Genomic DNA, 15684 nt, shown 5'->3' with positions numbered 1-15684 from the left:
GCCGGTGCTGATGGTCCGGGAGTCCAAAACATTCTTTCCCAGCCTCACATGCTGCTTCCTGTCCGTCAGGAAGTCAGTGATCCACCGGCAGATGGGATCAGGCACATTCATCTGGGAAAGCTTGCCTCGGAGATGGTCTGGAAGGATGGTGTTGAAGGCAGAGCTGAAGTCCACAAACAGGATCCTGGCGTAGGTTCCTGGGGAGTCCAGATGCTGCAGGATGAAGTGTAGGGCCATGTTGATGGCGTCGTCTACAGACCTGTTGGCTCTATATGCAAACTGCAGGGGGTCCAGGAGGGGGGCCGTGAGGGTCTTGAGATGGGAGAGAACTAGGCGCTCAAAAGACTTCATGACCACAGATGTCAGAGCCACGGGTCTGTAGTCATTTAGTCCAGTGATCCTAGGTTTCTTGGGGACAGGGATTATGGTGGAGGACTTGAAGCAGGCAGGCACATGACATGCCTGCAGTGAGGAGTTGAAAATGCCAGAAAACACTGGGGCCAGCTCGTTTGCACAGTGTCTGAGGGTGGCAGGAGACACGCTGTCTGGGCCGGGAGCTTTCCGAGCATTCAGGTTCTTAAACTGCTTCCTCACATCTGCTTCATGAATATGAAGAGTTGTGGTGGGAGGAGGTGGTGTGAAATCCTCTTTTGTGTGGGGTGAGGAGGGGGGTGTTGTAGGTGAACAGTTTGAAGGTGGTGATGGCTCTATGGAGGGGGGAGAGGTGGGGGAATTAGTGTCCAAAGTGCCTCTATTGTTGGGGCCGTTGGAGGTGTGAAGGCTGCCTGATGGCTCGTCAAAACGGCAGTAGAAGTCGTTAAGGGTGTTGGCTAAGAGCAAGTCATCAGTGGAGTGGGGGGTTTTAGGCTTGTAGTTTTAGATTAGATTAGATTAGATTAGATAGAACTTTATTAATCCCTCGGGTGGGTTCCTCTGGGAAATTCGATTTCCAAAAAAGCACAGCACCGACAGAAGTTACAGAGTTATACACACACACATATATATAAATACAGAGACAATATAAATAAAATATACGAAGGGGATAAATAGAATAAATAGGAATAAAAATAAAAATACAAGTGAATTGCACATTTCAAGTATTGAGTCTATTGCACTGTTGACTATTTACAAAAGTATTGCACAAAAGGTATTGCACAGTGAGGTGAAGAGGCACTACAGCTTAGTTGTTCCCCCCTCCTTTGTCCTCCTGTTTCCCCTCCCTCTCCCCTCCAGAGAGGAGTTAAACAGTCTGATGGCGTGTGGGACAAAGGAGTTTTTAAGTCTGTTAGTTCTTGTCTTTGGGAGAAGCAACCTGTCACTGAACAGACTCTTCTGATTGTTTATGGCCGTGTGCAGAGGATGCCCAGCATTGTTCATAATGTCCAGCAGTTTCTTTAATGTCCTTTTCTCTGCCACTGTCACCAGAGTGTCCAGCTTCATGCCGACCACAGAGCTAGCCCTCCTGATCAGTTTCTCCAGCCTGGATGAGTCCTTCTTTGCTGTGCTGCTCCCCCAGCACACCACAGCATAGAAAAGTATTCCAGCAACCACCGACTGGTAAAACATCCTCAGGAGCTTCCTGCAGATGTTAAAAGACCTCAGCCTCCTGAGGAAGTACAGTCGGCTTTGGGCTTTTTTATACAGGTGCTCTGTGTTGCATGACCAGTCCAGTTTATTGTCCACCCACAGCCCGAGGTACTTGTACTTGTTGACCACCTCCACCTCCTCCCCCTCTATCTGAACCGGCAGTGGACCTGCTCTAGACCTCCCGAAGTCCACAACCAGTTCCTTAGTCTTTGAGGTGTTGAATTGCAGGTGGTTTGTGTGACTCCATGCGACAAAGTTCCTCACCAGACTTCTGTACTCCTCTTCCTGATCATCCCAGATACACCCCATGATGGCTGTGTCGTCTGCAAACTTCTGAATGTGGCATAATTCAGAGTTGTAGCAGAAGTCAGAGGTGTACAGGGTGAAGAGAAGAGGGGACAGCACAGTTCCCTGTGGTGCTCCTGTGCTGCTGACCACAGTGTCAGATGTGATGTCCTTCAGCCTGACGTACTGTGGTCTGTCGGTGAGGTAGTCGGAGATCCAAGCCACCAGGCAGGGGTCCACCTCCATCCTGTTCAGTTTTTCCTGAAGCATACAGGGCCGGATGGTATTAAAGGCACTGGAAAAGTCAAGAAACAGGATCCTGACCGTGCCTTTTCCCCCATCCAGGTGTGAGTGGGCTCTGTGTAGGAGGTACAGGATGGCATCCTCCACTCCGACACCCGCCTTGTATGCAAACTGTAGTGGGTCCTGGGCATGTTGTACCTGTGGTCGGAGGAGGTTGAGGAAGAGCCGCTCTAGAGTCTTCATAAGATGTGACGTCAGTGCCACCGGTCGGAAGTCATTCAGCTCATTGGGCCGGTTCTTTTTGGGGACCGGGACGATGCAGGATGTCTTCCATAGGGCGGGCACTCTCCCCAGTCGCAGTTTGTGATATTCCTAAAACCTTTCCACACAGAGGCCGAGTCATTCTCTGAGATCTGCTGCTGCATCTTCTCAGAGTGCTGATGTTTAGCAACGTCCACTTCTTTAGTGAACCTGTACTTGGCCTCTCTGTAGCAGTCCCTGTCTCCGCTTCTGAACGCCTTTCTCTTTTCCAGCCACAGCTTTTTGAGTTTAGGAGTAAACCAGGGTTTGTCATTGTTATAACTCACCCTGGTGCGTGATGGCACAATGCTGTCCTCACAGAAGTGGATATAGGAGGTGACAGTGTCCGTAAACTCGTCCAAGCTGTTAGAAGCAGCCTTCATTGTGTCCCAGTCTGTAGACTCCAAACACGTGCGAAGCTCCTCCACAGCCTCGTTGCTCCACAGTTTTTTAGTCCTCACGACAGGTTTGGAGAGCTTCAGCCTCTGTCTGTACGCGGGGATTAGGTATATCAACTCATATCAAGGCAAGGCAAGGCAAGGCAAGTTTATTTGTATAGCACAATTCAACAACAAGGTGATTCAAAGTGCTTTACAGAGACATTAGAAACAAGAACAAATAAAAAGCATGATTTAAAATTGATTAAAACAAGCAAATAAACTAACTAACTAATTAACAAACAAACAAACAAACAACAGTATATAAAATCAAAACAGATAAAATCAGAACAGTAGATAAAATCAGTAGTTAAATGTAAGTTTTGAAATTTAAGCTTAAAGTGTGGATTTGGTGCTTTATTCAAATGCAGCTGAGAACAGGTGAGTCTTCAACCTGGATTTAAATAAACTGAGTGTTTCAGCTGATCTGAGGCTTTCTGGGAGTTTGTTCCAGATATAAGGAGCATAAAAGCTGAATGCAGCTTCTCCGTGTCTGGTTCTGACTCTGGGAACTGATAAAAGACCGGATCCAGATGACCTGAGGGATCTGGATGGTTCATACTGGGTCAGGAGGTCATTGATGTATTTTGGTCCTAAACCATTCAGAGCTTTATAGGCCAGCATCAGAACTTTAAAGTCTATCCTCTGACGGACAGGCAACTCATATCATACTCATATCAACATGCAGCAGACTCTCATTGTAACGTCTTCTGGAGTTCATGAGGTTAAGAATTGAGGCTGTACTCACTATGCTGTATTAACGGAATGGATTGAATGGATTTGATTGATATCGGTGCCACTGTCAGTTCAGTTTGTGGGTTTGAGTCTTTCTCAGTTCACTTACTCTGGTCTCTTTTTTAAAAAGAGTAGTCCTAAACAGGTTTTTCAATGTCAGCACGACTGTTTTTTTTTAAGTCTCTGTGCCTAAACACAATGTACAAACAAAAGATTTGCAGGTGACTCAGGTGTGCCAAAGCTCCCGTGCTGTGAATTTACGTCATTATCTTGTAGTGCACATGAAACCAGTATTGAAAAGGATTTAATAAGCTTGGAGGCACTCAGTTGGACAATTTGGAAAATCTGTAACCAGGATAATTCTCCTGGCACTCATGTTCCACAGAGGATGAATCCCAATCCCCCCCTCTGAAGTTCATACTCCTTTAGTGAAGCTGAATTGTGCAAGTTGCATCTGGCAGATGGGAATGGTGGAGCAGCATGATGACTTTGGCATGGATCTACGATTGCTTCTTTGCTCTGTAGACCCCCCCCTGGGGCCCCTAAGAGAGGTGATATTAGAAAGAAAGTAGAGGGGTGGGTGGCTGGGGCATGGAGAATGAGAACAAACAGGCGTGCATGGCAGGAATCCATTTATAGGCATATAACAGGAAAAGAAGCGTCTAAGTTGTGGTCCTGCTTCTATACATCAGTTAAAGCGGTTTCCAGTAAGTTTCTCTTCTGCTTTTTGTTTTGTGATAATGTTAGCATGCTGGCACATTAAAGATGGTAAATATATCTGCTCAGCAATCACTTTAAAAGTCCCAGTCCAGCCTAATGAGGCCTGTAGACTCGTATTTGTGTGAAACAGGTGAAGGAAACCCTCCCTCCCTTCTGAATTAATTATTCACCTTTCAGAGCTCAGCGTTCTGAATAAAAGCTTATATTTGCTTAAAGTCAAACCACATGATGTCAGCAGAACCTGCTTTGAATGCAGGTCACTGCAGCATGTGTACAGGAATGCATCCTCAGACACATGCAGGGTTTGTCTGTGTCGCTCTGTGGCTGCCTGTCTAAACTGTGTTCATCCGGTCCCCGCAGAGGCATGGCTCAGATCAGGAAGCTGGCATGCGACGGCATCAGGACGAACTCCCGCGGCGAGCCACAGGTCCCGCTGGTGTCAGCCAGACAGGAGATCCTCACCAGCCTGGTGTCTGCCCTCGACTCAGTGGTACGTTCATAATCAAGGGTCATACAGCGTTATTTCCTGTTGGAGATTTTGACATGTGGGGCCAAAATGACATTTTTTTCCTAAACATTTCATGAAATCCACCTTAAAAGTGTTACTATAGTTTTTACTTTTTCTGTTTATGTGAGCATGCATTGAATATAAGGGAGGAATAGTGTATTTTGCTTAATTCCAAGAAAATAAGGACGCAGTTCTTCTAGTAATATCAAGATTGTTAATAATTTTTGTTAACGTGTTTCAAGTAAAAGCCAGTAAATGATTCCTATATGGAGGAAGTCTTGCTCCATACTAAGAAATGCAAGCTTATGAGAAACAGCAAAGTCATTGTCTCTGCAAATTAAATAACTTCATTGGTCTAATTTAACTGTGTATATAGTTTGGGGGAGGGGGGGGGGGGGGGGGTCACCAGGCGTGTTGTCCACTTACAGAAGTCCTGCGTTTATTCCTGGATTCATTTTGGCTAATAAATAAACCGCCATGCGTTGACTCTTACAGTTTTGATCAGAAGTAGTCATACACTTTTAAACTCTAAATTCGACAACTTCATGGTCAACTGAAATTTGCAGCTGCAAACCTGGACGAGCCAAATCCCCTCTGGAGAAGTTTTATGGTTATACGAGACAATAATTTAGCTATTTCGTTGCAGTACAAGAGTTATAGTTGGAGGACCAAAGGTTAGGCTTTCAAACTTAAGGAAGGTCGGTGTCAAGTATGGAGGTGGTAGAATCATGCTCTGGGGCTGTTTTGCTGCCAGTGGTAGTGGATGGAATAATGAATAATGAATGAATGAGGCAGAGTGCTTCCAAATTCTATAACCTAACCTCAAATCAACAGCCAGATGGTTAAAACTTGGACACAACTGGGTGTTCCAACAGGACAATGATCCCAAACACGCACTGAAGCTGGCTTAATATTCGGCTTTTGAAATGGGCTTCCCAAAGGCCCGACCTCAACCTTATTTCAAATTAGAAGAGTATGCTTAAAAGCCATTCATGTGCCAGGAACCTGACCCGGTCAAATATCCAGCCAGAATTATGCCAGAAGCTTACTGACTGGAACCAAAAGCATCTGGTCAAAGTACAACTTGTAAGGACGTGTGTTTGTGTAATTTGAGCCTCTATGTGTCCTTTAAACCACATGTGGATTAGAGAAAATCTAAAAAAGGAAACAACTCAGTTCTTGTTTTTGAATGTCATTAGAGATGCATGTTGTACAATTATTGTACTCTGAATAAAGAACAGTTCAAGGAAACCCTTAAAAGCCAAAAATTACAAAGATTCATGCCCAACATGGAAGTGTACGTGAAGTTCTTCACCACAACTGGAAGTCGTCACTGACATTTTCATTTTGTTTGCTTAAGCCATCAGTTTACAAAGTGTTTCGGTCCTTTGTAAACCTAAAAGCTTCCTTGTTTTGCAGTGCATGGCGATGTCTAAACTAAACGCCGAGGTGGCGTGCGTCACCGTGCACGAGGACAGCGTGATCGCCGTCGGCACAGAAAAGGGGAGAGTGTTCCTCAACTCCAGGAGGGAAATCCAAACAGACTTCTACAAGTTTTGCCGTAAGCACCGCTCTGAACATCGTTTCCCATAATTCATTCAGTCTTAGTAGAACATCGATCACTCTCATTACAGCCGCAGCTGTGAGGTCGTTACTTAAAATACGCTTGTGTCACTTGTGTCCCCGAAGAAATCTTCGTTTTGTGCTTGCACAGATGCAGATTATCTGAGCTTTAATAATCACGGCAGCTTACCTCAACATCAAATGATGTCGCCATGAAATAAATCACCAAAGCAGATGCAGAGCCACATTTCCCCCCCTTTTTATCCCAAATAACAATACATCAGCAAAGTGTCTCATCATATCTTATTTAGCAAAGCCATTTGATGAATTATGTTTACAAATTTACTGACAGTACTTTATAGCACTCCTTTTAAAAACCCACCGTGCATTTGTAGGAGGAGGAGATAAATTAATATTCCATTTTTCTACATATATTATTGTCATATTTTTTGGCTGGAAGACCAATATTATCTTGGTTTTTTGTTATATTTGGTTTTTTGTGTATATTTATTGTTGATTTTGTGTCTCTTCGCGTCTCTTACTCCTTCCTTTTACTCTCATTTCCATTAGCTATGCTAGCATCCAAGGTTGTAAGTTGAATATATTTTAGAAGTTGGCATTGGTCCATTTAGCCCCCTTTGTTCACCTTACTTGAGAGGTAAGGTGAAGCAACAGATAATACACTCAGTTCGCAGTATATCCTCCCCCGTAACCATGGACAGTTTAAAAGATGGACGTAGAGTCCAGGTCTGAAAAGTCAAGCAGTGGACAGCTGCCTTTGGCTGAGCCACGTTCTGTGGAAGGTTTCTTCCTATTGAAAAGCAGTTTTTCCTTCTCACTGTCGCCCACTGCTCATATTGTATGATTGTTGGGGGTTTCTCTTTATTAATGTAGGGTCTTTACCTGACAACATAAAGCACCTCGAGGTGATTTGTGTTGTGATTTGGCACATACTGAATATTAAACTGAATATTTGAATGCTTTCATGGTCAGATCTATCCCTGTCTTGTCAAGATGGCGACTGCTAAAAACGCTACAGGCTTCGCAACAGGACATCAGAGCCCACTGGGTGATGTCACGCTAGCCCCGTCCTTCTTTTATACTGTCTATGCCCGTAACACCAGTTCATCAAGTTTAATTTTCATCAGGCATCTGTTACTGAGAACATTGGCTCAACTTTGCTTTGATTTATTTAAGACTCAAACTGAACGGCTTAATGTTCCCCGCTTTATTGGAGATTATTTTCATTCATCCAACAATGTGCCTAGATTCTAGGCACATTGTTGGAAAAACAAGTCATTCGTTTTATATGACACTATTTTTCAAAAGGTGACATAGTCATTAGTTTTAGGAACCAGACTCTCAGTCATTTGTTTTTTGTTTTGTTTTGTTTTTAACCTTCAAAGACAAATGAATGACTTTGTTGGGGTAAAGAGTTTACTTAATCCTAAATCATACTGTAGCTCATTTGGACATTTTTAAAGTCATTTCTCTTTTATTTGGGGTCAGGGGTGCCATGCCTGCAAAATCTGACTGCAGCAAATTCCCATACCAAAGACCAGGAGGGCGATCTCAGCAAACTGAGTAAGGATGCTGAACATGGGAAACCGAGAGCTCCATCAGATGCCCAGTCCAACATCTTTGTTCTGAGGAAGATGGTGGAGGAGGTCTTCACTGTGCTCTACAGTGAGTAGTCCCTTTTTTAAACCAGATTTTTTCATAAAGCAGTGCCGAAGCAATCCATGTTTGGAGCATAGGGAGCCACTTTTATATAGTTTCTTGGAAGTCAGGTAGCAAAACTCAGTGCGTCATGCGGTATGCAGGTGAGGCTGTGGGAAAGAGCAGCCTGGTCCCTGTGCCTTATGAGTGGATCCAGAAGGACCCCGGCTGCGTGGTGGCTCATGGTTTGCCTGAGGGAGTCGCCCTGAAGAAGCCCTCTGAGTATGACACCAAGACACTGATGAAGATCCTGGAGCAGAGCCATCGCATCCACTTCACCGTGAAAAGGTGAGTCTGCAAAGTGAGAGACTGTGAATGGTTGGATCGCATTCTGAAAGCAGTTGTTGCATTTCTGATAACTCCAATGTGAAGATGAACTTGTGTTAGTTGCCCTGATATGTTTTCTTGTGCAGTTTTTAATTGGAAGTGAACAGACTTTGGTGCATCCGTCGTAGATAGAGTTTTAAAAGATACAATTAATTTACGTGGAAATACTGGATGTATTTGTGTACAAACTTAGTAAATGGAGGTGCACGCATGTTGGAGTTTATAAAGAAGAATAAATATGGAGCTATAATCAGCTGCCTCACCAGTAAGTCTCCATGTCCACCGTGTCGGACTGTAGCGTGCAGTTGGTGCTCATTCTTCCAGCTCTACGTAGCGACATCAGCTTTGAATGATCCTCAAGCTGAGAGTGGCTCTACAGAGCAGAAGCACTATCATCACCAGCTCCACTCCAGTTGGTGTGGATGTCCGACCAAGGGACGAGAGACTGCTGAATATCATAAACAAGAACAGCAGCTTGACTGGCCTTCCTATAGCAATCAAACAGAATAAAAAATTTAATGGCTACAAAAAAGAAACATTTAAGGCGTGTTTTAGTCGTCTACCTTTAATCTACTTGGTCAGCTGCTTCTAAAAAATGATATTTTAATGTGTTTCATTGCTTTTCATGGGTGACAAAATGTTGCACATAGCACAAATACGGCTCTAATTGTCGCTATGCTTGTGTAGGTGGATAAAGTCCAGCTGAAATATGTTCTAAATAAAGTTAAATGTACACAGATTTTTGTCATTTGGAGAGATGCATGTAAACTACAACATGTGCTTATCCAAAAACAGCTATGCTGTTTTGTCCTTAGCCTTAGATGTGGTGCAGATGTTCTGCTTTTGGTTTCAGCCACATAAATAATTAACGATAGCAGGCACATAATTGTTAGCAGTGTCTGAAATATATTAGAGACGCGCCTTTCAAGTAGACAGAATATTGAATTTGGTGGTGGTGGCTGTTCGGCCAGTCTTTAAAGACTGCTCTCAACCCAAAACTGCTCTCAAATGACTGTGCATAGTTGTGGCAGACTTGTGAGCTTTACAAGTGCAGTTTGTACATATTATTTAGAGGAGATCCACACAGTCCTGACCGCTGCAGTCGTCTTTAGCTTTGCATGTTTCTCCTGTTTGCATGTTTTTCTCATGTTTTGCCAGCTAATACTTTGTAGTGCATACTTCTGTTTTTGCTGTTTTGTCGTGGTCCACTAACAGCAGTAGTAGCGTGTTACATCCTACCAGACATCTAGTTGCATAAACTGTTCATGTTTCACTAAAACAGCTGTCAGCGCTTGCTCCCCAGTGAACAGCTTATATTGCAAATGCTGTATAGTGGGTGGGTAAACAAGTGGACTGTTTGAACACAGGCCCTGTAACTCCACAGAGGCTTAATCTGATGCCGTTTTTCCCTGAATTCACTGCTTAGCACATATTTATGTGGCATGAAAGCAATGATTTGTGCCCCTGCCCTGTTAGTGGGCGTGTTGAACTGTGTAGCCAGCTCTACAGTAATCTCCGCTGAGCTGGATACCTGTCCCCATGACAACAGTTGCTCTGTAGCACTCTGTAACAGGGTAGTATGAACTCTGAATATCAGCTAAAGTACTTGGCAAGAGTTCAGACTGAGAACAGTCCTGTATTACAATAATGAAAGTGGCTGTGTTATTAATCAAACACTGTATAATCCAAGAAATCCACTTTGAGTAATAGATCCATTAATTTAAAGGCTTAACAGACACCAAAACTCTGCACAGCATTTATTGCGCCACGAGAAAGGATTTTTTAAAAACTTGGAAAGTCAAAACGGCAGAAATGATTTCACTCGTGGTTTGTGAGTGTTTGTGGAAGAAGACGCACTGGTGCTGGAGCAGGCCAGGATCAGCAGTCACAAGACTGAGGACCACATTCTTTTTTAGCTCAGTCTCATTTATTCATTAAGACTTTATTTGATCAAGCAGCTGCAAAAAATGATTTTATTAGGACGTATTAAAATTTGCAACATGACAGTTGTTTCAGACTCTGTTCTGTGTGTAATAAAGCTAACTGTCACATGTTTGCCCAAAACAAATTGGGGAATTTCCTCTCTCTACTGCTGTATAATGAAGCTGAATATGAACATGCAGCACTGTGAGACTGTGCAGAATTTAATTGGAGTTTTGGGCCTGTTTGAAAAGCAAAGGGCTGGAGGCAGCAAGTAAAGAGACCAAATGATGTTATTAAATGCCTATTATTTAATTCTTTTTGGTATCAAGGATGTTCTAACCAATCAGGCAGCAAATCATAACATAATAGTCTCATGTTTGTAGCCCTACAAGTTATTTCCCTTTTTGATTTTGTTGTTGTCTTTGTGAACAGGCAACCGGAAGATTTGTCTCGAGAAACCAAGTCTAGCACTGATGTCAATCACAACGCTTCCACTGCGGTCATGACGCAAAGCAGCCACGGCCCAGCGAAGACGACCGCGCAAGCAGTCACGTCGTCAAGTCCCGCCACTTCCAGCAACTCTGTTCTGTCAAACTTCCTGTACGGCATGCCCATGTCCTCCAAACCCCACCCAGACGGCAAGCTGGATTTCAAACCCATGTCTCTCCTCAACCTGGGCAAGGACAGGCTGGCCAACTGGACACCTGGGTCAGAGAAGAGCACATCTGTGAAAGACAGTGCTAACACTGGTAAGCTAACATACAACATGTGTAAAGGTGGATTTCAGCAATGGAATAGGGGCGAGGTGAGTTGTTATGTCAGAGTCTCGGGGTTAATAGTATATCCAGCTAGGGGGGACGTGTTGCTGGCCGTGCCTGCTAGTTGGAAGCAGCAACTAGAGACAGTGCTGGCTTCCAACCTACTGAACACAGCTGTTTTCTGGTCTTTGCATCACTAAAGAAAGCACCTATAGGTCTTTGTTTTCTTTTATGGACATTACCTCAAACAGTGCAGATGAGGAGGGCACAGAGTAAGAAAGGAAGAGACTGTGGTTCATTTACAAAAATAAAAGATGCCACATGCAGAATAAGCACTTTTCTTGCTTCTGAAATGGTGATTTATAGCCGTGTTTTTAACAGATGTTTATGATGTTTTGTGAAAGATGTCTGTGAAGCTGATTATTCATAGTTTAACAGTTAACTGTCCCCACCGACTTCTCTACATTCGGACCTTCGGCTGGTGCTGGCACTACTAACTAGGAATGTAACAGTCCTCCTAAACCATTCAAAGAAAATCATTTTGCTGCAGCTCTGATCACTTGATCATAATTAGATCATAAACAAAAATCAGCTGCAGTATTGTGATGCATGTCCAGTTCACTTGTTACCTGATGAGCCACAGTCAACAAGCTGATTTGACACATGTGTGCCACACATTTAAGAATGGGATGAAGGGCTTCAAATTGCTCTTTATTACACATGCAGTGTTTGTAGGGAAATGTTTAACCACATTCATTAGATTGGGCCCAACTGTTTCATGCCCTTGTGTTTTCCCCCTTCCTTCTGAATGACCGTCACTAGTTACTATAAAACACCGAAAACTTGAATTCAAGAAGAGTAAGAGCTATTATATGAATGTAGTATAAAAGTAAGATCCACAGAGCATTCGTGATGATGATCCTAATGTTAACAATACACAGTAAAAGCTCTAGGTAAGTATTTTCTCCTGTGCCTCAGGTCTGAATAGAAGAGTTAGATCTGCAGTTAAAGACCATTGCCGTTTGGTATTTCACTCAAGCACTACTTTTCCTTGTTATACTCGCATCTTAGAGGAATCATTTCATTCATAGCCCTCGGTATTCAGTATGTTCACTTAGGTTTGAAATGTCAGTAGTTTTCTCATAAATGTAGACAAATATTACAAAACACAGTTTAGGTTTTACTCTCAGTCATGTTAGTCATGTGTGCAGGCAACATGTACACCCAAAAATTAAGACAGGTTCAAATATTGGTGACCTTGACTTCAAGGTCAAGGTCAGGTTTTCTGAGACTAATTTGAGAAAGATCTCACCATAAGTGTATCTATTAGGAGGCTGAGGGGTATCACTGGTTATGTGCATCTTGGCAGTGAATATAAGCATGACAAGTTAACATTTCTGCCTGAAATGTGTTTATTTTTGCATTTTTAGATGAGACCACAAGGCTACCTGGTGAGCAGGGTCAGAGCCCTACTGGCATCCACATCTCAAAGAGGCTACTCTTCTCCATCGTGCATGAAAAATCAGGTACGTTTGAATTACCGAGACGATATAGGCATTTGGCTTCATTTTAAATGGCTGTGGTAATTGCTAGTGCTGATGGGTTTGAGATTTCTTCATTGATGCTATTTTGTACTTGACAGCTAAACAGAAGGATTTAAAGCTCATGTGAAATATTTCAGCTATACACATAGTCACAATATTACCCTTATATTTCCTCTCATTAAGGCTTCAAATTTGGATAAAAGGCTGTCACTGCGCTTCCCTCATATTATATCACAACTAGTTCTTAGCATCAAAGCTCCTTTTTTTGTGGCTGCAGCGTAATAGCAGTAATGGGTTTTACAGATTCATCGGATGAGTTGATTAAAGAGCTTTTTCTTCCATTTTCCAGTTTCCTAACTTATTCTTAGCGATTATATAAATACATATAGACATGAGAACTGTACATTGTCCAGCACTGAACTGAAGATGTTTTTGAGGTCGTTAGGAAACCATGACGACGCCGTAGTTTATCAAACGGTGATCACAGATGTGTCATTTTCAGGCTTAAAGCTCAACTCAGATTTTATTTTATTAATAACGAGGTTCAAAGTCCTCTTAAAATTATTCCTGTTACACTATATGTCATGACAGGTTTGGATTTTACTTAAATCTACAACCATAGAGGAGACTTTGCATGCTGTTATTATTGTTCCTGCCGGGATTTGGAGGCTGATATGTACAGTAGCCAAGCACTGTTTACTGAACTGAGGCTGACCTGTGCGAAAACTTAAACAAGAAGGGCTAAGCTATTGAGAATAATCCTTTAAGAAGATTGCACTGATTTACCAAGTTGTTGCTGAGTAAATGGAAAAGATTAATTTCAGATCCTTAGCACTACAGTCAGATAAAACACTTTGAGAGGCTAAAGCTGCAGTAAACTTTGATGTAAGGACCGCATTTCCTTCTCTCTGTTTTCGTACAGAAAAATGGGACGCGTTCATTCGGGAAACAGAAGACATCAACACGCTGAGAGAGTGCGTTCAGATCTTGTTCAACAGCAGATACGGTGAGGAGGTCCTCTTACTACACAAATGGCTAAAAAAACAGCTCAACGTGAAGACGTGTGCAGCAATGATGCATTAAAAGCATGTAAGGATGCTCGCAAGCAAACCAGCTGCAGGATCCTCGTGCTGTCTTTAATAGAGAAAAGCTACCAAATGCAAAAGTTCACCATTTGGAATCAAGTCAAGAACTTTTTATCTGCGTGACTTGAGATGATGGATCAGCGTTGCCTGCCCTAGACACACACACACACACACACACACACACACACACACACACACAGAGATTTATTTGACAGAGAGCAGAGATACGAAGATGAACTTGTGTGTATTTGCATGGTTCATCAAGGCAGTTTAAGAATTAGTCATGTCACCTCCAGTCCAATGATCCGTGTTTCTGGATGCAAATTTCCCACCCTTATGGGATTTTTCATCAGTTTGCTCTCAAATGTACGGATTTGTGTCCATGTACACAAAAGGGTTGATTGATACTTTTTCTCTGCAGTTTTTTAATTTATCAGTGAGAGGATAATTATCATTGTCTCAATACAAGGAAGGATAATTATAGTTTAAATATAAGGACTCACAAATATCAGCAGATTCCTGGAAATTGCTGAAATTATTGGAATGGACGTGTGAGAATATACAAAGAAGTGGAAACACTGTAGGGAAAAAATGACCACAACAAAGAGAGGGAACCCAGGAGAAGCACGTCCTGAAGTTTTGTTTATTTCTTTTGTGGCTGGGTAACATCGGCCACGTATGTATGTTACGTCGTAAACTCTACAAAGATTCACCGCAGAAGTCTGAATCAACCGTGATGCTCCTGATGGTTCAGATATCAGATATTATGATGTATATTATAATCATAATTATATTACCTAGGGACTATGTAGCAACAATGTAGCTAACACGACGTCTTTTTAATATTTATGCAATTAAAAAAGCACATTTTTTACATTTCACAAGAATAACGTTTAGTTTATATCCACAAATCTTCTCTTATGCATGAAATATTATGACGCCACCAGGTTGCCTAGCAACCACCTAGATAGATATGGGCTAAAATCATTGTTTTTTCCACCTACAAGACCTAAAAAAAAGCATCACAACATCCCAATTATATCCACAAAAGCTGAATTTTACACCACATATTATAATTATATTATAGTGCTCATATTGCCTAGCAACCACCTAACAACAGGCTAAAGTAAGTGCCATTTTAACGAACAGGCCAAGAAATGCAAGCACTGGCAGGGACTAGTTGTTGCTTTGGTCATCTAGTCGTCTGCATACATGAATTAATGCTATTTAACTAATAGTGATGGCATTGGTTTAATGCATTAATGAGCTATAAAAAAATCCCCCTGATTGACGAGCTATTTGCGATCACTCTGATCATCAGCTGTGCCCGAGGTCCATCACCATAACCCCACTGGAGGCTGCTAGTGCTAATGAGTTAACTATATTTTGTAGATTTAAAATGTAAGAATTTTCTCTGTTTTCTACCTCCAGCTGAGGCATTGGGTCTAGATCACATGGTGCCTGTCCCCTACCGCAAAATAGCCTGCGATCCAGGGGCCGTGGAGATCATCGGCATCCCCGACCAGATCCCCTTCAAGAGACCGTGCACATACGGAGTCCCCAAGCTCAAACGCATCCTGGATGAGCGCCACGGAATCCGCTTTATAGTCAAACGGTAACAAATGCTTTAAGACAAGAACTGGTGAAAGTGCATGACATCATTTCTTGTACTCTCACTGTCAGAGTGTTGTAGTTAGAACAAAGAAGCACCTGGATGCATATTTTTTACAAATGTCTAATTTACTCACTGACCAGAGATCCATCCAGATTTACCCACTTGATGCTTAATTATCACCAAACTGCAGAACGGCGTCCCTACAGAAACTTTAATTTGGGAAAGATTTTTTTAAGAAGCAGCTACCAGCCACGCCAGCCTATACCATCTGTTTGTTAAATGTCTGTTTCCTTCAGCACACTACGTCCCGCTGAGTGGTAAACCATTTCCATTCA

General features: G+C 42.6%; 1 protein-coding gene and 1 long non-coding RNA gene across 6 annotated transcripts in view; one reads left to right on the top strand and one right to left on the bottom strand.

Moving 5' to 3' along the window:
* Window positions 1-15684, top strand: part of gtf2ird1 (GTF2I repeat domain containing 1) — a 48672-nt gene that overhangs the window by 11873 nt on the left and 21115 nt on the right. For all 5 annotated transcript variants that reach the window (XM_086309502.1, XM_086309501.1, XM_086309503.1 and 2 more), the window contains exons 2-9: window positions 4668-4797; window positions 6235-6376; window positions 7888-8064; window positions 8202-8385; window positions 10780-11096; window positions 12536-12631; window positions 13572-13655; window positions 15166-15349. In XM_086309502.1, the coding sequence (XP_086165628.1) occupies window positions 4672-4797; window positions 6235-6376; window positions 7888-8064; window positions 8202-8385; window positions 10780-11096; window positions 12536-12631; window positions 13572-13655; window positions 15166-15349 (1310 nt within the window). In that variant the 5' untranslated portion in view covers window positions 4668-4671. The remainder of the gene's footprint in view (window positions 1-4667; window positions 4798-6234; window positions 6377-7887; window positions 8065-8201; window positions 8386-10779; window positions 11097-12535; window positions 12632-13571; window positions 13656-15165; window positions 15350-15684) is intronic.
* The window catches only part of LOC147321185 (uncharacterized), a 27208-nt gene continuing 19398 nt past the window's right edge, over window positions 7875-15684 (bottom strand). Inside the window, exons 2-3 of the long non-coding RNA XR_015131324.1 lie at window positions 8688-8912; window positions 7875-8391 (exon numbers count right to left, since the gene is read on the bottom strand). This is a non-coding gene — a long non-coding RNA (uncharacterized LOC147321185). The remainder of the gene's footprint in view (window positions 8392-8687; window positions 8913-15684) is intronic.

This window comes from Aulonocara sp. 'chitande type north' Nkhata Bay, linkage group LG10 (genome assembly GCF_057382095.1).
Source record: "Aulonocara sp. 'chitande type north' Nkhata Bay isolate Kocher_YH1m ecotype deep benthic linkage group LG10, A_spYH_male_GT1.1, whole genome shotgun sequence".
Taxonomy (NCBI): domain Eukaryota; kingdom Metazoa; phylum Chordata; class Actinopteri; order Cichliformes; family Cichlidae; genus Aulonocara; species Aulonocara sp. 'chitande type north' Nkhata Bay.
Note: the sequence above shows the minus strand (reverse complement) of the source record. Positions and strands in the feature narration are given on the sequence as shown.